This window comes from Lytechinus pictus, chromosome 10 (assembly GCF_037042905.1).
Source record: "Lytechinus pictus isolate F3 Inbred chromosome 10, Lp3.0, whole genome shotgun sequence".
Lineage (NCBI taxonomy): Eukaryota > Metazoa > Echinodermata > Echinoidea > Temnopleuroida > Toxopneustidae > Lytechinus > Lytechinus pictus.
Window position 1 is genome coordinate 6,639,506 of NC_087254.1, and position 22,997 is coordinate 6,662,502.

The following is a 22,997-nucleotide window of genomic DNA, read 5'->3' on the forward strand; positions in this document are numbered from 1 at the left end:
AAAGAATTTTTAAACCAATACAAATTAAATTTCAAAAAGTTTTAAGCCACACAAAATGTATGATAATACTGCTAATCGAATTTGTATCATTTCAGGCTTTTCGCAGAAAAACTTCAGCACTGAAACAAATTGAAAATAAAAATATGCATGGGATATAACAAATAAATGCAATTGTCTCGGATAAACCAAAGTTGACTTCTCCAAAATTGCATATCAACATAGTGTAAATAGAATGCCGCGGGGGGGGGGGGGGGGAATTGAAAATAAATGTATAATTATATACATAGGCCTACCACCATCTCCTCGGCTTACCACGTTGTTGAAATCCAATAATTTCTTGCATTTTTGCAGAGTGTATGTACAGGGCTAGCATTTTTTATACAAAAAATGATGAATTAAAAATAGTTAACAAGAAATGTTGAATATAGGCCTGCCGACACACCAAATTATTTTTCTATGTGTAATATGTATATCTGAAGACTATGTAACCGGTGTACAGACATAAACATTCTATTTTCCAATCCGTTTGTCAAAAAAAATATGTCGGATAGACGAATATAAAATCAATGTTGTAAAGCAAAATATTTTCAAAAACATATTTTCGCTATTACATATATTGGGGTCAGTTAAATATTTTTGTCAGAAAGCATGTCGTCGGATATAACAATTATTTTGGTATCAAATCAATTTGCAAATTACTTTTGTCGAGTATAAAAAAAAAGCTTATGATAATAGTACTAAAAACAGCTTTCCATACATTAATGGTAATCTCGGAATGATTCTTTACAAAATTACAACTTTTTTTCCACTCGAGGTCGATTTCAAAAATAAAAAGTGAAAGAAGTACAATGAACATCAGGTGCCAGGTTAGCTCTGCATGAGAAGAGCTCGTAGAAGATGAAACGTGCATTTATGCCCAGTTTATTCAAGAATAAACGACCCAGGACTGTCAACAACTCGTCCGCGGGAGCCAGCGGACGTAAGCAGTTGAATAAAGGGGAAACTTCGGGCGACGAAGACTTGAGTAGTATGTACCTTATACCTTTTCCGCGTCGATCGCGTCCGGGCGCTTAAAAAAATAAATTCACTCACCTAACCCAGTATACTATTACTAATACTAACCTCGCAATATGTGTGAGTGCACCTAACCTTCTTATCACATTACATCACATCAGGTACGGAAATGAAGGACTTCTCCTGTAGGTTTTCTAGTCTATCTAAATCATATGGCTCCTGGCCCTTCTCAAGAAATTGAATGTTTTATCAATATCATTTTTAAAAAAAATTGGGGATCTAGGCCTAAATCAAAATAAAATAGCAATATAACTAAGTATGAATCTGATGGTGGGCCCCAAGTCTGCGCACCTAACAATTTGAGTTAAGATTTAACATGAATATCTTCTTATTTCACAAAATCTTTTGGTTAATAATAGTGTTCCTTATATTATTAAGAGTAGGGCCTAAGTGTACCAAATTTCTCATTAAAAAATGAAAGAAAATATAAGATTTTCTTGAAAAAACCTTTGGGCAGTCATTTTCAGATTGAAAAAAAAATGGTACCCCATGTCTGCGCTCTCATTCACTTTGCACACGATTCGGGGATTTTGATGACAAAGGCTGCATTTTCATTGAGGCCGTCACATGAAATAAATGCCCTGAATTCATTATTTTTCCACCATTTTGAGTCGGATTTTTTAATGAATACCTGTCCATGTATTGCATGTGTAAAGTTCGTGCTCGTTGCGTACCTTCTTTTACTAGAATCGCTCAGATACGCGGGTGCGCAGACTTGGGAGACCGCGCAGACATGGGGGAACTGACCATACAGTACGTCCAAAAAAAACTATACACTTTTGAAATGGCTGCCAAATAAAAAAATATCACTTTTGGAGGAAAAAGTTATATATATGGAAAGCCAATAAAACAATAAAGTCAACTTTCAAATGACACCAAAAAGTTGGAAAACCATTCATGCTTGAGCGAGCACTGGCCACTGCTAACTGAAACAAAGGGTATGAAAATTGGGCTGGGCTGGAATTGGCCTTCCAATTTTTTTCAGGTCTTTTGTTTGGAACTTGCAAAGTTGAGGGTTTTGTGATGAATTAATGATCAATTGTGATCATTTTGTAGTTTGAGAAAATTTCATGCGTTATTAGATTGAAATTTAATGCATGAGTGATCATGAATTGCAATTTTTAGTTCAGCATTTTGACTTTTTCATGTGGATCTCATCAATGTGTTCATTAGAGTCAGGAGAATAGGGGTAAGATAGGACTTAAGTACCTGTAGGTGAAGTAAGTTGATGGGACAAAGGTCAACAGAACATTTAGCAACCCCTCCCTCCATCTCTACCCCCCCCCTTCTCTCCTGAGAGACTAAGCTCGGCTAGGCTGGGCAGGAATTAGCCTTAGTTTTTTTAGTGGTTAGTCCTTTGGAACTTGCAAAGCTAAGGGTGTTATACTAAATTATTAATGAGTGAGATAAGTTTTGGTTTCTTGGGCAACTTTCATGAGTTACTCAATTGAAATTTGATGCATGAGTGAACAGGAATTTTAATTTTAGTGTAGCATATTCATTTTGTGGACCTCAGCAGTGTGTTCGTGAGAGTCAGAGACTCAGAGTAATGTGATGGTACCTAATACAAGCAAGAGGGCGAGATATGGTAGGACTTGGTTAAAAGGGCATTCCTCTTCTTTTTGTCCTTTTACAAATTAATAGTCATATATGTACCCCCCTCCCTCCACCTTCATTTCCCAGGCTCCCCCCTCTCTCTCCCTGTCTCACTTCCTGGATTGTAGCCTATCTAAAACTTTAACTGCAAAGTGACCGGTGGCTGATGGTCAGTTTTTTTTTTCATTGAATGATTACCAAGAAATTGACTGATTATGATGATTTATTAAATAATTTATTGAAAAAAATGAATGTTTGATTGATCACATTGCACATTGAATGAATTTTTGATTTATTGGTAAATTGTTGATTAAATGAATAATGGGAAAATGTTGATGCCCCAATTTAGAATTTATCATTAAATCAACATTCTGCTCTGGACTTCACGCGTACATGACAATAGCAATCAGTCTCTCAGCAGTAGGGGAGGGCGGAGAGAGGAGGGGGAGGCTAAATGTTCTGTTGACCCTTATTTCATCAACCTACTTCTCCCACTTAAGTCCTATCTCACCCCCTATTCTCCTGACTCCCATGAACACATTGCTGAGATCCACATGATAAAGTTGAAATGCTGCCCCAAAAGTGTAATTTGTGTTCACTCATGCATTGAAGTTCAATTTAATAATTTATGAAATTTGCTTAAACAACCAACACTGGTCACGGTTTATCATTAATTTATCACAACGCCCTTAACTTTGCAAATTCCAAAGGATTTGCCTCTCAAAAACTGACATAAATTGGAAGGCTAATTCCGGCCCAGTCTAATTTTCATACCCTTTGTTTCAGTGGGCAGTGCTCGCTCAAGCATGAATAGTTTTCCAACTTTTTGGTGTCATTTGAAAGTTGACTTTATTGGCTTCCATATATGTAAGCGTTTTCCCCCAAAGTGATATATATTTTTATTTGGCAGCCATTTTAAAAGTGTATAGTTTTTTTTTGGGACGCACTGTATATAATCTTGTTAAGTTTAAATCCCACTCCCAGCATTAAAAAAAAACTAATTTGTGTACTCAAAGAGCAAGTCATTCATACAGTACTAGGCCTAGGGTCAAGGGGGATGTATGTTAACTTTTTTTTAATTAAACTTTTCAAGAACAACTAAACCATTATAATTCATGGGTAAGGCCTATGACTATATGCTGGAACTGCATCCCATTTTATTATTTTTGTTCGTCATTGTTTTTTTTCATCCTGATCAAGATTTGCCGTCAGATACCAAGGCAGCGTTGGCGTACCTCAGAAGTCTCTTTGACATCCGTCACTTTGAGGGTAGGATTCCACCAATCTTACTCAAGCATCAACTGTACAGCATTATCCAAAATAAAACTCAAGTTGACAGAGAAGTGGTAAGAACTACTTAAAGGGATACTCCGGGCTGAAAACATTTACATCTAAAATAAATAGAGTGAAATTCTCAGAGCAAAATGCTAAAATTTCATCAAAATCCGGTAACAAATAATGAAGTTATTTAATTTGAAAGTTTAGCAATGTTTTCTAAAATCAGATATATGCACGCCGTCATGAATATTCATTAGGTGGGCTGATGATGTCACTTCCCCACTTTCCTTTTTCTTATGTTATTACATGAAATCATAGTTGTTTCATTTCTTCATACATGTGAATGATATGTCTCCCTTATAATGAAATAAGTTGCATCAATGAATATCTAATCCACTGAATCAGTTGTCAATCCATATTTTTAGTTATTGGTAGAAAAATTGTCAATAAACCTAATTTCATATAATGGAATACAAAAGAACAAGTGGGGATTTGACATCGGTTTGCTCAGTAATTAAAGAATCATCTGCTCATGCGTATAGCACACAGAGACAAACAAAAAAGTAAGCAGACTTCGGTGGAAGCAAATTTCTTGTCTCTCCCCCTTTTTAGGCTATTATAGTCTAGCCTCTGGCATAAAATAGATAATGTATTCCTAATCATGAATGTAGGGTTTAATTTCCTTTCCATTCTCAGTCTCAAATATAACAGGCCTATATGAAAAATGGAACAAATGAGGTTCATTTTGATTTGTGATGAGTTTTCTGACTTTCACTGTAACAGTCTGTTTTGGAATCTTCGGCCTGTTTCTTAAACCATTGGATTTGTGATATCATACATGAAGTTTTATCATGTATTAAAGAAACAAACTACTTAATTTTTTTATGTTGCTGGTAAAAATGTACAAAGGTACCTTTAACACATTTATATTTTCTTTTTTATTAGGATCAACTTCGAGATAAGAAGGAAATCAGACTCTTCCGGTATGGCAATAGCAAGGATGTGGACGAGTTCTGCATCGTCTTCTCGGATGACTATCTTTCCCACGTCCGTAAGACGGCAAACCAGCAAGGAATTTCAGATCTCATTGATCGATTCGTACCAGAGATCCTAGAGAAGATGAACAATATTACCTTCACTCGTCAGATGCTCTGTGATGTGCACAGATTCAAGGACAAAGAAATCACGTAAGTTCAAATGATTAAGGTTTTAGTGTCCTGTTTTCTCTAAACTGTTCTTTTTGTGGTAACTACCAAGGATTTGAACTTCTTCGGAAGCATTACTCAGAACCTACTCAAGAAGGGCAATAATCTTTTGTAAATATAACCACAAAAAAGACGTTCTGTCTATTTAATTCTAAAGATCAAAGACTATCAAAGAAAAAGAATCATGAAGGAAACAGTTAGTTAGTATTAAGGCTAAAGCTTTTAATATTGAATGTGATTGCATTGTATGCCAAATATTTTGTGCCATTGAGTCACACTAAACACAGAGATGCCAACCGTTACGGATTCGCCGTATTTGTTCCGATTTTATTCCTCCAATTACGGTATTACGGCAACAATAAAAAGGTTACGGAAAAAACAACTACAATACATGTGTATTGTGTATTGCTTTGCTGTGCATGTGTATATATGCGTGTATTGTGTATTGTGCATGTATATGCGTGTATTGTGTATATATGTATCGTGCATGCAGCGTGTGTGTGGCCAACGGTAAACCAACGGGAGTTTCTCTACTGAGATTTCTATTGCAAGCGCCTCCGCGCGCTGCTGCTGAATACACAGCGAAGTGCGGAGTGCAAGCCGCGGTGCATGCATGCACAATGTCAATGGCGATTGGGTGGTTGAGCGTATAAACGATGCTACTTCGCGGGATGTTCCTGAGAAACTCCCATTTGTTCCTGACAAATATGGTAAATATTCCTGACAACCATCCCTTTAGGTTGGCATCTCTGTAAACATACTGGTTGGCGGAGAATTTGGACCAAGGTATTGTGAGACGTATTAAGCCTTATTAATCACAAAATTGCTTTCATTGTAGAATGCTAGTAAATGCTGGGATGCTGACAGTACGAGACGTTGGGTCATGGTGGCTCTCTATTCCCGGAGCTGGAATCTTCATGAAAAATTTCTCTAAAGGTTGGTAGACTCTGTACCTGTTCTTTAATGACATGTTTTTTTCTTTTCATTTATTCATATAAACATTTATTTTCTTCCATTTTTTCAACATTAATTATACATAATCATTTGTCATAAAAAAGTGTAGATAAATTAGAGATTTGTTAACAGAATTATGTGTGATTCCCTCAAAGCAATAGCTTGTGGCGGGATACTCCTGTGACACATTTAAAATACAAATAGCCGGGGGGGGGGAGGGGAGTATGGGGGTTCAATCAGACCCCCTTGAATTTTTCCAAAGCTTGATATAAAAATTGGGCTGTAATAAACAAAGCATGAGAAAGGAAGAAGGGTTAGGTAAGGGCTGAGAGAAGAAATCTTCATTATCTAGATTGAAAGAAGGGAGGTTGGATGTGCGTACCTCTCTTATTGAGCACACACTAAGATACAGCAGGAACTAAGTTTTCTGGCTTTAGTTTAACCTCTTGCCTCTTGGAAGTTAACTTTATCTCTTTTTTAAACAGTGCTTCCCATTGACCCCCCCCAAAAAAAAAATTAAAACAGAAATCTATACATCAATGTTTCATATTGTAAAGCTTAAAATCTTTTAAACAGGTTCAATTTATGATATGAATACTTCATGCAAGTCATTAAAAGCATACTTGTGAGCTAATTTCCTTCATTTAATTTCTGGAAATATACTCCGTAACATTCCATTGTGACTTGGCCTGTACTTTATTGCATTCTTAAAGATAAATACCAGTTGTGGTATTGATCTCAAAATGAGTTCGAACAGAATCCAATGAAATTACCACCAAAGTTTTTGTATGTATAAATAAAAAATATGTGCCAAATAGCTCTGGAAGAAAATGCGTAATTGCTGAGAAATGAGCAAAGTATGCATGGAATTCCATCAAATGTCGGGTATTTTTCGAGGCAATATTAATACACTGTCCACATATGCTTTTCTGTGTTAGTGATCATCAGAATTATCGTTTTCGAACTAAGATTTCATGATTTTACAAAGATAAGTTTACATTAATGTACCAGATCTAGATCTATGATAATATGTTGACAATTAAACTTGATTTAAAAGACTTTCTCATTAAATAATTGTTTGCTGCAACTAATGTCTTTTACCTGTACGCAACATAGTTTGACATTCTTTCTCCGTTTTTCATTTCCAGGAAGACAGTCTGTTTTGAGAGCAATCAAGAAATCCAAATACAGAGAAATATTGCAGAAGGTCAGTAGCATGGCTATTGGGTGATTTTAAGTAATGTGTTGTTGAGGTTGAGAAATTGAAAATTTGCCCTTTTTTATTGTTTAGGAGTTTGCCAATACCATCAACAGCACTAAACTTGAAATAATAATTCTCCAATTCGCTGATTGGGTCCTGGAAGTGGGAATATCTTTATATCAGGTCTATGGAATGGAACGCTCTTAGAATCCTAGGCAAAGAATATTAATTTGCTATTAGTTTATACTATCAGAATTATTATTATATTGAGAATATATATATTTATGTAGCCATTTCCTCAGTGTCATATTGGTGGTATTGCTGATGCTTATTGCAGTATTGATGACAATGAAATAATGATAATGCAGCATTTATTTAATAGCGATGCAAACCATTATCCCATCTTTAGAATGGTTACCCTAATCTGGTTCTCGAGCATTCAAGGAATTCCTTCTAGATTCCCATTTACTACACCTTGGTGGAGAGTGGCAAATGTAGGATGCATAAGGATGCCCTGGATCTTCTGGTTCAAAGTCCAGAGACTTATCCAATGAGCCAGTACACCAACGATTGTGTTTGGTATACGTTAAATCACTTTAAAAAAAAAAACCTGGATCTTCTGGTTTAAAGTCCAGAGACTTATTCACTGAGCCAGAACACCAACGATTGTGTTTGGTATACCTTTAATAAATCACATTAAAAAAAGTCAAGCTTTTGATCTAAGTACAAGTCATTTAAGGTGACATAATAAGTTTGATTAACTTTTAAATGTCAACGGCCCAAATTCACAAAGGTGGTTTTGAAAACCCACGGTTGAGTCCATGGTTTATGCAGATTTCCTGTATAAATTATGCTTAATTTAACGCGTATCGGGCGTGTGTATAAAAATGTCCAATGCTGATGCACGCTTTTGTCCCAGGGCGCCAAATTGACGCCTGTTACCATTATTAGAAAGGCTATTTTATTCATGATTCCACTGTTTGAAGAGTGGACTCATTAATTCAAAACAATGGACTCGTGATTAAAATAGTGTGGATGCCCGGCAAAAGCGTGTGTCATTATTGGACATTTTTTAATATACGCTTTAAAATAAGGAAATCTGCATAAACCATGGACTCAACCGTGGGTTTTCAAACTACCTTTGTGAATTCGGGCCATCATGTCTCAAAGTACATCTATTTATGAGACAGGTAACGCTGCGTAAGTAAAATCTTCTTGGACCACATGGCTTGTTCCATTTAAAAAAGAAATACAACTTAGTAGAGATATTAAGTAACACATGTTTTTTAATAGCATAAATAGTCTTAAGGATTTTCCCGACTTGTACAATTATTTGACTAGTGGTTACGATTCTCGTCTTTCAATCAGAGGGACGTGGATTCGAATCCCAGCCATGGCATGTTTTCCTTCAGCAACATTTTTACCCACATTGTGCTGCACTCGACCCAGGTGAGGTGAATGGGTACCCGGAAGGGTTTATTCCTTGAATGCTTTAGCACCTATACGGCGGCTCAGCTACAGCGGGGGTAATAACATGATACCAAGTATCAAGCGCAGTAGAGTGTATGCAATTATAGTAGCTGCGCTATACAAATGGAACATTATTATTATTATTTAACTGCATTCATTTGATAATTTATCTGTTTTTCATTTGCATGTTTTTCTGGCAGGAGTTAGAGCAGAGAAAGTTGCAGGGAGTCCAGAAACTGAGCATGATGTATCATATACATGATATCATAGGGGCTGAACTTGTTACCAAGTGAGTATGTAGTATGGTGATGGTTTGATTGGCCACCTCAAAGCAGGGGTCACGCAGACATGCCACCCGTTCCCTTTTTAGAGTATTTGTTCCTCTGTTTTTTTTTGCTATGAATACACAATTACTTTTTTGTATAATTTGTTACTTTTTTTTTTATAATTCCGATCATGGAGTATGTACATGTATTATACACAGTGCGTGACACTAGCGCCAGTCTGACAGTCCAAGACCGGTAAAAATCACTGCCAGGCCAGTAACTTTGCATGAAAGGAACAAGTAAATTCTTGCCTACGAGCACATGTTTAAAAGGGTGAATTATCAAGTTTTCAAGTAGTCATTTCACATGTTTTTTCACCGATCTCACTACAACAGGCTGGCGATTTTTACGTTGAGATAAATTTAAAAAAATACTTTTTTTTGTCAAAAATACTTTTTTTTCTTCTAAGAATACTTTTTTGTTGTAGAAGTTTGGCAGGTCTGGTCATGTATTTAAGGCCGGCCTCGGCCTTGGTCCGAGTCACGTTTACAAAGTCTATGGGAGAATGTTTTCTCCAGTTGCCTAGTGACGTGGATGTGTCGGCCTCAACTACATGTACATTCCAGCCTCAAAGGCCACAGACCCTCTAAGTAATTTTTAGAAAACCAATATATGCCATCCTGGATTGAAGAAGAGAGTGAAGCAGACTCTCTATATATCTTTTCCATGAATTTAATATGTTGCCTACTGGATCCTGGTAGTCCCTAAACGAAGCCTCAATGGGAATTTGCAGAATTGATCCATTAAGAGGTTAAAGCAGCCAGTCATGAATGTCCTATCATCAGATAAATGATAATTATCTGGGGGATTTATCCCATAAAATGTCTAAAATAACTCCCTTATATTGTCATTGAGTCCAATTTAAAGGTGATTCGAGTTGAACAGAAGCATTAATGAAGACGTACTGTATATAAACGAAATATTTCCTGTCTAGGTTGCCTAGCAATTTCAATGTTAGAGCAAAATTATCTGTTGGTAATGAGAGACTCATGGACTGTTTTCTTGAAAGTGCAAGTTGTGTTAAAGAGAGAGAGAGAGAGGGGGGGGGGATACACACCCATAAAGTGTAACTGTTTGATAAGTCTGAATCTCCATGTGTTGCTAAAAGAAGTCTGAAAAACCTGAAAGATCTGTTTAGATTTAAAGTGATAGAAATAACTTGACAGTTGGCAATGCATTGGCATTCAAAAAATGGAGGGAAGGTGGAATAACATAACAGTAAGTTTGGTTTATATGACACTCTTGCTCCAATATTATAGTATCTTAAAATAATATGTAAAAAACTGTGAAGGCTGTTGAAGTATGAAATGTATCAAGCTCTCTAGAAAATGGCAAGAGGCATATTGCATTTTCCACATTTATTTTTTTTTCTCTTCTTTTCTAATTTCAGGATTAAAACAACATCAGGGATAATTCTAAGATTAGATGAGTGAGATGATCCACCCCCTTCAATGGTCTTAAGTGCCTGTAGAGTGTTTCATCTTCAAGTTGTCATATCTGAAAGCTTCCTTGATTTTTATTGGCTGAGAAGCACTGTTGCTATGGTAACTTTTGATTTAAACATACGACAAATCTTTCCATCATTATTAATTTCTTGCCAATATTAAACTTGTTCACTACAGGCACCATGTGGTGCCTTTTATTAATTTATCTTTTGAAATTTATTACATGTGTATTCTCACAGCAATGGTTTGGTCAAGCCTAGGTGAACTCAGACTTCACTTCTATGGAATGCCATTTGCCATCACATTCACCAAGTACAAATTATTGTTATCCAGCACGAAAAGCTAGATGAAATCTGGCATTCCATAGAAGCATGTACTAAAATTCTTGTTAAACCATGGCTTTTATCAGAAGACCACTGAAGGCATCTATAGTATAATAGATTTTTGTTGATTATTTTAGATTTCTCATAATTTGGGTGGAACATGGAATTTCATACAGAACACAATAGGGGTAGAAGTATATAATTTTAATCAAACTGATTTCCAGTGTTTAGCGTGTGTTATTTAAAAACAGACTTTGCTATTTAAAGTCACCAAAGAAAACCAAATTTGAATTTTAGAATCCCACAGAAAATATTAGAGTGAGGTATATTACATATTTTTAATGAGAACTAGGGACTTTAATTTGGCTTTTTTCCTTTACTCTGAATACATTTTTCTGTCTTATTGGACTTTTTAAAAAAGAGTTATCAAGCTAAAACATAAAAAAAAAGTATACTCATTTTAATTTCCTTTTTTTTAAATGTTCTTAAAGAACCTGGGCAAAATTTGTTGAAACATCCTGAAAGCTGTGAGATGAGCCCAAATAACATGTCACTGGTGCTAAGGAAGAATCATTAAAGTATTTAATATCTTTCATCTCTTTGATGGATGGAGAAGTATTTGAAAACAGTTCCATTCATTATTTTGAACTTACAATTGTCAGTCAGCAGGCAGGCCCTCATAAAGTAGCTTCTTTTATCCAAGTGATATTCAATGACTAGAGGATTTTTGCATTGTTAATGAGCTTGGTGCGGACGAATACACCTCTTTTTATTAGGCCATTGCTGCTCTAAATATTGACAAAATTTCATGTTTTTGGTATATTTATAAAGAAGAAAAATCCTTCTTCGTGTGTCTGAATTTTATAAAAAAGATTTTGTAATGGGTATAAGTTTTGATCTATAACATGATACAAAATAATTATTTTCATGCAACAAAAGTTGTTGTTTTTTACACTTAATTTCTGTTTGAGCTCAAATGAGTTTTAGATTATGATAAAGCGATAAAGCTTAAGATCTAAGCTTTAATATGATATAGGTTTTATAAGTTGAGGTATTTTAGATGGGTCAGCAGCCAGCTTTTCATAGGCCAAGTACATCTGGCAGCTTAAAAGTAAGAATACTGTGCTCTGATTGGTCATAGAGACCACACACCCATGCAAATTCCACACTGGGCCTTTGCAAGGTCACACTCACCATGTGGTAATCTCTTCAAATTACCCGCGCCTGTTGTTTTGAAAACATTATTCAGCCAATCAGAACTCTGGATTTTATGCTACTCAGAAATTCCAGAAATCTTGTCTTGCATCTTGATGGAACAAACTGGCTGCTGACCCATCTAAAAGGTGCCACGTATCAAGAGTGACATTGTAAGAAAGTATAGAGTTTTAGCTTTCTGATGATATAAATAGTATTTGTGCCCAAAACAAAGAGTTTTGCACAATTTACAAGAGAAAACAGAGGAAGAAAATTTGTTTGAGGCATCTTTTCAGACCTGACATTCACTTATTTATCAAAATATTTTATTCAAAACAAATTGCCAATATACAGGGGTGTGAGAGCTCTGATTTTTGCGAAATTCCGATTTTTTTTTGCATCAAACAGCAATTGTCATTTTCCGCTTTTTTTTCTTCAAATTTCCGAGTATTGTTTAGTATTAGTTTACCTCTTAATGGTTCAGCATACATTGACGACATATCGCTTGAGTGTGTGCGACTTCTGCAATCTGATCCGACTAGCACTTCAGTACAATGCCATGCAATGCGTGCCCTCAACTTTTGTATTTAGCACATGCGGAAATCGGATCGTCCTAGCGGAGGGATGAGCTGAGAGGGAGAGAGATAGGGAGGGAGCTAGCACGGCGAGGGATCTGTGCCTTTGCCAGCACCTCCCCTGATTGCGTGGTGGTGGTTGTGGTGGAGGTGGTGGAGGAGGAGTGTCATTGCCACTGCTATCTTCAAGTTCTTCAGCTGATTCCTCACACCGGATTACCGACTCATTAGCATCGCCTCCAGCATCTGGCATGAGTCCAGAACTCCATGAGTCGAACAGTGGAATTCAACATTGCAGCTGGTCAGGGCTATCCAGGGGGTAGTGCTGCTTCACCAGCTCAAAGAATGCATGGAATATGTTCCTTTAGGAGACTCGGTTTCTCCACACAATCTCGGCGAGATGTGCCTCAAATTTAGCCATGCTGTTGCCATTTATCTGTTTGAAGTGGTCTTTAGCGTGTTTCCAGGACCCTTCGATCCTATTCGTGAGCACCTTAATTATCTCTTCTGTTATCACATTCCTATATTCCTTCTGAAATGCATACTTATGGATCACGGTAAAGTGCTCATTTAAAGATGAGTACGCTGACCATCCGTCACTGTATATTCTTGTCCCTGGCTCAACGTGTCTTTCGATAAGGGTCACTTATGTCTTTTCATCCCTCCTGTCAACGGGGTAGACAATAGGTCGATTCGTCTCCCTCTCAATCATCTCGAAAATCCATACTTTGTGGCCGGGATTTGGATTCCCGCGATTAATCTTGCACCTCCTCCTGAAGAACTTCTCATCTAATTCCACTTCGCCTCTCAATCTCTCAGTGTCCTTTTAGTATAGGTCGTTAACAAATTGCCTGCAGATATCTCGCATATAATTTGCCCAGTTAACTGATGATACAGAGTATCCTATTCCAGACATGTTTGACACTTGCTTCAGGCTAGGATTAAATAGCCAGAGCCACATGAATAGCAGTATGTCTCTCACATCAAAGTGAGTATGCTCGAAAAATGAGTTCTTGGTGACGCAAAAGGTCTTATCGTGGGCATTTGCTCCTCGTTGCCTGCATCTCCAGACAGATCCTGATGTTCTCCCAGCTTTCTTTTGGAGGCTGCAATGCCGTCCGCATACTTTGCAAATCATAGATCTCGCAACAAGGCCGTCATCCCTCAGCCACTTCCATATCTCTTCCTCGCTTGATGAGCCAAACAATGCAAACAAAATTCCACGGGTATGAAAATTCCTTAAAACTGACTGTCAATGGATCTTGCAAACGCTTGCTGAAAGCCATTTTGTCGGTTTGTGATACCCAGATAAAAAACAGATTGACTTACCTCCTGCTTATCACTATGGGAGCATAATGATGATATTAAAATGAATCAATACCAACCTTTTTTTCTATGTCTATCAAGATCATAATTGTACGCATCTCTCTCATCCGGGAGCGCATCCCACTACCAATGGCGCATCTTACTACCAGTAGAGTCACCATAGTACCTGTCCGCAGACAGTACTTGCACCCAAGTGGACATTCGCGTCTTCTCTTTGTCTATGTCATGATGAGTTCTTGTGACCTTTATCCTTGATCTCTCTATATATACTCATACTTTAAGTCCCCCACCCCCTTTCACACTATGCGCGTTTGCATTTAACCTTAATTGTTGGCTAGAGAAACCTTGAAAGCCAACCTTCATCTCTCTTAATATACTCATACTTTAAGTCCCCCACCCCCTTTCACACTATGCGCATTCCGCGCATTTAACCAACCTTCATCTCTCTTATTATACTCATACTTTATGTCCCCCACCCCCGTTCACACTATCTGCGTTCCGCGCATTTAACCTTGTTGGCTAGAGAAACCTTGAAAGCCAACCTTCATCTTGGTAATTCCGTTGATGGAAAGACTTTCAAACTTCAAGGCTCTCATGTCATCATGAAGATCATCATAATCCTCCTCTTCATGGGCTTCATTTTTCATCTCATGCAACATTCGCCTCTGTGGTGTTTCGCAGCCTTGTCCTTGGTAACCTTGACGCCGTCCTCTGTTGCTGCTATAGCTTGGGTTGTTCGGCCTTGGGTTTGGTTTTCTGTGTCATTGGACTCCTTTCGGCTCTTGCGACACATCGACTGCCAGTGGATGTGTCCATCCTGCAGCTTGTGCCATAGGCTGGGCATTTTCTAGGAGGATGGTTACGGCCGCAGTACTGACATGAATTGTGCGTCTTGCCTTGACTAGACTGTCTCTTAACCACATCTACATTTACTGCAGGATGGTGCACATAATGAAGTGACTTCATGTAGGCTTCAGTTGCTTCATGAGTGCAAATGACGTCCAGTGCTCCATCAAGAGTCAACTTCTCATCTTTTCCTAGTAGAATTTCCTGGGATTTTTTGTTCCTTGTGCCAATAATGATCATCTTGATCAAGCGTTCATTAGTTTCATCTTCCTTCAACTTGCACTTCTGCGCCTAAATCCTACAGCGGGTGATAAAATCATTTATGGTTTCCTGCTGTTCTTGCCATGGAATGACGATAACGTCGTAGTCTCCAAAAGTAATAAATAATCACTGGCTTTGGTGTCCAATCAGGTTCACACGATGTAAAATTTAAGTCATTTGCAAGTGCTTTCGAATTATGTTGACAAAATTCATAACGCGTACCATAGACGTGCACAGTGAAATTGCTTTGTTGGGACATATGAGTATAAATAAGAGAGTTGATTATGGATTCCCAGGTCATCCAACTGTCTTAATATGCGTGTTTGGCGCATCTAACCAAGTTGGCTGAAGTTCACCTTGAAGCATCTAGAACCCTAGAGCTTCCTAGACCCTGCCCTAATGGGACTTTTTTTTTTTTCCAGATAGTTTTATTTACAAGAAAGTGATTGAGTAATTTTGAAGTTCAATATTTCAAGTTCAGTTCGGAAGTGACATCAACAATTATTTTATTGAGGAAGGTAGTTGCAACGGATAAAGCATTGTCTATCACCCCAAATTCGACTTCAACAAGCACGACGTCACTGCTGTCGTCATCAAAGAGATCATCATTAAAGTCTGTCAAATCGCTAACAGTTGTAAATGTGTCAACATCGTACTCATCATCGCTTGCGATGCTGGACACATCTGTTAGGCTGTCATTATCCATCTGATCCATAAACCTTAGCAGGCTACATGTAGACTCTGATAGGAACGATTCGCTATTACCGTCATTCAAGACATTATGACCAGATTGATAAGAGTCGTCGACGTTGTCGTCCTCGCTTTCGATTTGCTTGAGGGTGTTTACCGGATAGTACAAAGTACACCAGCTGTAGGAAATGACCGGCTGCGGCTAAGCCGACCCGTCGTTCCCTGTATTCGCGCCCAAGTTCCTCAACTTATACGAAGTTTTGGAACCTCGGGTGGCCAGGATTTGGATTCCCGCGATTAAACTTGCACCTCCTCCTGAAGAACCTCTCATCTAGTTCCACTTCGCCTCTCAATCTGTCAGTGTCCTTGTAGTATATAACGTTAATCAATTGCCTGCAGACATCTCGCATACAATTCGCCCAGTTGACTGATGATACAGAGTATCCTATCCCAGACATGTTTGACACTTGCCTCAGGCTAGGATTAAAGAGCCAGAGCCACATAATAGCATTATGTCTCTCACATCAAAGTCAGTATGCTTGTTCTTGGTGACGCAATAGGTCTAGTCGTGGGCATTTGCTCCTCGTTGCCTGCATCTCCAGACAGATCCTGATGTTCTCCCAGCTTTCTTTTGGAGGCTGCAATGCTGTCCGCATACTTTGCAAATCATAGATCTTGCAACAAGGCCATTATCCCTCGGCCACTCCCATACCTCTTCCTAGCTTGATGAACCAAACAATGCAAAAAAATTCCACGGGTTTGAAAATTCCATAAAAATGACTGTCACTGGATCTTTTAAATGCTTGCAGAAAGCCATTTTGTCGGTTTGTGATACCCAGAAAAAAAACAGATTGACTTACTTACTGCTTATCACTATGGGAGCATAATAATAATAATAAAATGAACCAATACCAACATTTTTTTCTATGTCTATCAAGATCATAATTATACGCATCTCTCTCATCCGGGAGCGCATCCCACTACCAATGGCGCATCTTCCTACCAGTAGCATATCACCATAGTACCTGTACAGTACTTGCGCCCAATTTGCGTCCTCTCAAATTGTTGGCTACAGAAACCTTGAAAGCCAACCTTCATCTCTCTTAATGTACTCATACTCCCCCACCCCCTTTCACACTATGCACATTCCGCGCATTTAACCAACCTTCATCTCTCTTAATATACTCATACAATTTGTCCCCCACCCCCGTTCACACTATGCGTGTTCCGCGCATTTAACCTTATTGGCTAGAGAAACCTTCATCTTGGTAATTCCGTTGATGGAAAGACTTTCAAACTTCAAGGCTCTCATGTCATCATGAAGATCATCATAATCCTCCTCTTCATGGGCTTCATTTTTCATCTCATGCAACCTGTGCCTCTGTGGTTTTTGGCGGCCTTGTCCTTGGTAACCTTGACGCCGTTCTCTGTTGCTGCTATAGCTAGGGTTGTTCGGCCTTGGGTTTGGTTTTCTGTGTCATTGGACTCCGAGTTTCGGCTCTTGCGACACATCGACTGCCAGTGGTTGTGTCCATTTCATATCTTGCATCTTGTGCCATAGGCTGGGCACTTTCTAGGAGGATGGTTCCGGCCGCAGTACTGACACGATTTGTGTGTCTTGCCTTGACTAGACTGTCTCTTAACAACATCTACATTAACTGCAGGATGGTGCACATGATGAAGTGACTTCATATTGGCTCCAGTTGCTTCATGAGTGCAAATGACGTCCAGAGCTCCATCGAGAGTCAGCTTCTCATCTTTTCCTAGTAGAATTTCCTGGGCTTTTTTGTTTCTTGTGCCAATAATGATCATCTCAATCAAGCGTTTATTAGTTTCATTTTCCTTCAACTTGCACTTCTGTGCCTGAATCCTAGAGCGGAGATAAAATCATTTATGGCTTCCTGCTGTTCTTGCCATGGAATGACGATAACGTCGCAGTCTCCAAAAGTCAAACAATAATAAATAAATAAAAAATCACTGGCTTTGGTGTCCAATCGGGTTTCACACGATGTAAAATTTAACAGTCATTTCCAAGTGCTTTCGAATTATGTTGACAAAATTCATAACGCGTACCATAGACACGCACAGTGAAATTGCTTTGTTGGGACATAGGAGGATGAATAAGAGAGTTGATTATGGATTCCCAGGTCATCCAACTGTCTTAATATGCGTGTTAGGCGCATCTAACCAAGTTGGCTGAAGTTCACCTTGAAGCATCTAGAATCCTACAGCTTCCTAGACCCTGCCCTAATGGGACTTTTTTTTTCCAGATAGTTTTATTTACAAGAAAGTGATTGAGTTATTTTTAAGTTAAATATTTCAAGTTCAATTCGGAAGCGACATCAACAATTATTTCATTGAGGAAGGTAGTTGCAACGGATAAAGCATTGTCTATCACCCCAAATTCTACTTTTGGCAGAGACATTTCAAGCACGACGTCACTGCTGTCGTCATCAAAGAGATCATCATTAAAGTCTGTCAAATCGCCAACAGTTGTAAACGTGTCGACATCGTACTCATCATCGCTTGCGATGCTGGACACATCTGTTAGGCTGTCATTATCCATCTGATCCATAAACCTTAGCAGGCTACATGTAGACTCTGATAGGAACGATTCGCTATCACCTTCAATCAAGACATTATGACTAGATTGATAAGAGTCGTCGACGTTGTCGTCCTCGCTTTCGATTTGCTTGAGGGTGTTTACCGGATAGTACAAAGTACTGTGTAAGCCGTCTTTTTTTTTTCATTGTGATTATAACTTTTTTTTTTAATGTTTTTATTGAACAAATCAAAGCAAATCACAAACAATCAAAACATTTACAAACTATTGTATCATTAAACAAAAAAAACCAAAAAAAAGTGGAAATAAAAAATAAAAAGGCAGCCTTTTTATATCCAATCTTACATCAGCTCTAATCACTTATGGTTATCATGTAGCATTTTATAGATAAAAGAAATCTAACTTTTGAATCATAAAAATGGAGCAGTCACACCTGTCCCAATATTAAAAGTAGAGACGCTCAACAGAATATAAATAAATTACTCTGTGATATAACCTCTGCAAACGAGGGCAAAAGTTGCATGATAATAAGACAAAACCATACACTCTTCAAATGTTGAGTAAAAGAGAGAGAGAAAAAAAATATATATAAAAAATCCATTGCCGGGTAAGGAGGCATGCAAGCCTGCTGGGAAAAATTATACACAAAACAGGACAAAACTTAAATTTTACATAGGAAGAAAGGCTTGAGGCCTTGCTCCTTTAGAGCCTTGTACTTTGGTAGGCTGACTTTCCTCTGCTCCACGACCCGTTTAGAGAGGTCATCACTGACGAAAATTTTCTTCGATCGCTGTTCTTTCGATGACACATATTTGATTAACTCCTTCTTCACATACTCTTTCATTCTGAAGCTTGTGAAACCTAGATGGATGGGATGAGGTCGTGAGGTCTGGCCACTACGGTAAGTTGGAGTGCGGTGGATTCTCGACGTCTGGGCAACAATATCTACATCTATCTTTGCATCAGAAATGAGCTGCTTAACTGTCTTCAGACAAGCCTCAGCGCCACCATCACCCTCACTCTTGTCATCTTCAGGAACATTAAAGATGACGATGTTACACCTCCGTGACCGATTCTCTAGGTCATCTATCTTCTCCTCAGCCTTCGCTAAAGCACCTTCTAGTGCATTGACCTTCTCACATAACTTATCTACATCATGTTGAATTAGACCGTGAGTGTTGGCACAATCCTCTCTCACCTGTTCGAATCGGGCGTGCATTCTCGCTTCAAATGCCCGAGCCCACCGGGGGGCATCATCGTCACACACCGTGCTCGTCGCACTCGCATTCATATTGGATTTGATGTCATCAGTTTTAGCTTTTTTCTTCACTGGACTTGTCATGATTATTGTGGCAATGTATTCTGTAAAAATTCTCAATCAATTTGTAGTTAAATAATATGAGCTTAAACTTACTGAAGTAATATTTAGTACACGAAAGGCAGACCTCTGAGAGCTCTACGTTGCTGCGAGCATCGCCATGTGCCGAGTCCTGCCCTAATGGGAATTCATGCTCGTGGTGTGCGCTTCGCGCACACTTCAGATTTTTTTTTCAATCTTGCTCTCACACCCCTGAAAAAAAAAAAGAGTAACATTTACTCTTTCCTATGGCAAATAAATAATCAATTTTACTTGAGGAGAAAGTGGTTAAATTCTTTGAGAAATAGAGTCTCACAAGTCACGAGATTTTGCAGGGATATGAATTCAGCCACAAGACTCAAGAGGACTTGGATAAATCTTGCTCATTTGCTAATTAGCATAGGGACCTGCAGACTGACTGTTGATGGATATATTTCTTGTTTATATATTTCTGAATTTCACGGCATTTTGATTAATGCTTGTTCCTCAGGGAGGCAGTATATTATGATTAATATTAATGTACCTACCCCATATCGACCACCTTTATCACATTTGTATCTCATATTTTCTTGAAATTGACTTGAGTATCTTGAGTAAGATTTGTAGCTACTTGTCATCAACTCCAACATCTGCTTGAGCCCTGCCAACATTGAGTGCGGCAACTGTTTATCGCTTTCATCACTTTTTTTCATTTTCAGAATGAAAAAATGTAATAACTAAATAAATAAATAAAATGTGTAATCAAATGACCCACTTCTAATTGAAAACACTCACATAGTACTTCCTTCATTTTATTTCACCTATGAATCTTTTGTTACTATGTAAACGTTGCAATTCCCTGAATGTCACTTTCTATGGTTTCCTATAGGCATAGAAAAAAAAAGAACACAACAAAATAAGAACAAGAACAGCATACATGCATGCGTATTATCATAGCTTTGCAACTCTCCTAGCAAAAGCAAAATGCTTAAAGCCCCCCTCCCCCAAAAAAACTCTTCATTACAAGATATGGATAATATATACCTTGTATACTGTAATAAAGTTTTTTTCCTTTGACCACTTTGGAGGATTCAAGTGATGTGCAACCGTGTATATCCATTGTTTTCATTATGAATAAAGCATTTTTTTATACAACTGCTTCATTTTTTTCATATAAAAAAGCCTACAGGTTTCTAATGTATTTATTTTCCCCTTCTATAAGCAGATTCAAAGCTGCTCCTTCAGAATTGAACAAAACAACAATGTCCTCCAACTCTAACAAAGTCAAGGTTCTCTTAATTTCCACTTCATAATTTTTCTTCTGAGTATTAATCATATCTTTTTAACTTGTGATGACCATCATTTCAAACTTGAAGCTTATCCAAGAAAAGATTCTGTTCCCCTGATGAAATTTAGCTTCACGGCAATGACTTCTGAGCATCTTTTGGCATTGCTCATTGCAGCTCCTTGCACTTGAAAATCACCATGTCCATACACTGATAGTCAATGACTCCCCAACTGTTTTGACTGGCTAAAAGTTTTAGCTTGCCGTTAAGGTTATCAATTTTGACACAAATTTGCTGGAATTCCTCTTGCCGATGGATAACATCTCTCCTAATGTCTTACAAGCTTCCATGGTTCAGCTCTACTGAAGAATGATGCCGTTCCTTCCTCTCTTGCTTCTTATAGCTGATTTGTTTTCCTCTTTCTTTCCTCCATTATTATCATTTTTATAGATGTATTGATGTTCCCTTCAGATTCTTCACAGCTTCAAGAATCTTAAGCTTATCTTGATTCCTTAGCAATCTTTATCGGTCTTGGCTTTATGACTAGCCTGACTCAATGTTGTTTCTGATGCTTAATGTCCTTGATGAAATCATCCTCTAACTTTATATTTCCCTTGTATATAAAGTCACATACTACCATTTCATTGTCTTCATTCTGTCTCAGGAATACCCAAGTGCACGCCATTTTCTCTCACGATGTAAGCATGTAGCCTATCTATTTCAGATTCCCTGTCTATCGTTCGTCCTTTATTTTAATTTTAAGTTCTGTCATACAGTCCTCTGTTAACTAGCAGTGGCTGTTCAGTGCTTCCGATACTACTTCACACTATTTCTCGAATGTCTTCATATTCTTTTCCATTCTCACTTCCATTTTCTCCAACTTTACTTCTAGAATCTTTTCGATGGCAGCCCACATTGTCGTACTAACAAATGCATCAGGGCTTACGGGTCCTGCGGCAGTCGACGACTGTCTCCGCCACTTGGTTACCCATTGATGTCCCATTCTGTTTCGACATAATTAGTCACCCATCTCCTTTATTTGCTTTACCCAGAGTTCACTTGTTTCAAAATCACTCTTTTCTCCTCTTTCTCAATTATTTTAGAACTTCAGTAAATATCAGTATTATAACCGCACTATCATCATCATTATTGTCCCTTCATCATTTGCTCATGTTTTGATATGACGTCATCATTTCATTTGTTGATTATGTCGGCTTCGGAACATAAGCGACATGAAGTGAATGGAAACGTTCTAAAAATAGAAAATTTGGATTTACATGTAATTTCATTGAAAATAACAACATATCAAATCATGTATATTATGAATTTCATCGAATTCCTACCTGTTTAGTCTTCATCAAGTCAGTGAGTCCAGTTCAGTTGTGCCTATGCATACCTATTTTGTATGCTAGTAAACCATGATAATAAAAGTGTTGGTTTGAAAAAAAAGGTGGTCGATACGTTGTGGAGTCAGTATACCTCACAATTGTATTGAGAAATTCTACCTTCACAAAAAATAATGTATTCAATATATACCGCTAACCTCTATTCATTAATATCTAAATTTATAGTACCATGGGCATTCCTGTTTCACGATTTTCCTTATTGTATTTAATTGATCTTTCGTCCCAGTAAGCCAACAGCCACCTCAGCTCTGTGAAATGCAATGGGGGCTCATAAGAGTAGTTGTAATAAGCAAACTACTTGTATTTCAAAGGGGCTATGGAAATAAATCTTCCCAGTGTTTATGAAGTAAACAGAAGAATATGACAGTGGACTGTTTCATTTATAACGAAATTGCCAGGGAAATGCTTGAATTTCACGAAATCAACCCAATCAACAGAGTTAACTTTATATACATGTGTATATTTTTTTAAACCAGTTCATAGTTACCTCATGGGCAAGTGTGTACAAATGACCTTTATTTTTTAGTTAGGCAAATTTCAAAGCAAGATTTTATGTAGGCTACACATTTCTGGATGCAGAAACAGGATGCAGAAATTGCAAAGACCATGTGACTAGAATAGCACATCAATGCTCTATTTCTA

At 37.9% G+C, this 22,997-nt stretch overlaps 1 protein-coding gene across 1 annotated transcript; it reads left to right on the forward strand.

Moving 5' to 3' along the window:
* Window positions 1–734: 734 nt before the first annotated feature.
* LOC129269789 (inactive serine/threonine-protein kinase 19-like) lies at window positions 735–13,851 on the forward strand. Its single transcript, XM_064105209.1, has 7 exons — window positions 735–1,027; window positions 3,871–4,016; window positions 4,894–5,135; window positions 5,992–6,089; window positions 7,256–7,314; window positions 8,979–9,067; window positions 10,495–13,851. Exons 1-7 carry the CDS (start codon window positions 898–900, stop codon window positions 10,535–10,537), a joined length of 807 nt encoding a protein of 268 aa, XP_063961279.1. The 5' UTR covers window positions 735–897; the 3' UTR covers window positions 10,538–13,851.
* Window positions 13,852–22,997: the final 9,146 nt, after the last annotated feature.

Coding starts and splice junctions, on each gene's coding strand:
- LOC129269789 (XM_064105209.1), top strand. CDS start 898: ATGAAACGTGCATTTATGCCCAGTTTATTCAAGAATAAACGACCCAGG. Junction 4,017..4,893: donor CTCAAGTTGACAGAGAAGTG/GTAAGAACTACT, acceptor CTTTTTTATTAG/GATCAACTTCGAGATAAGAA. Junction 9,068..10,494: donor GGGGCTGAACTTGTTACCAA/GTGAGTATGTAG, acceptor TTCTAATTTCAG/GATTAAAACAACATCAGGGA.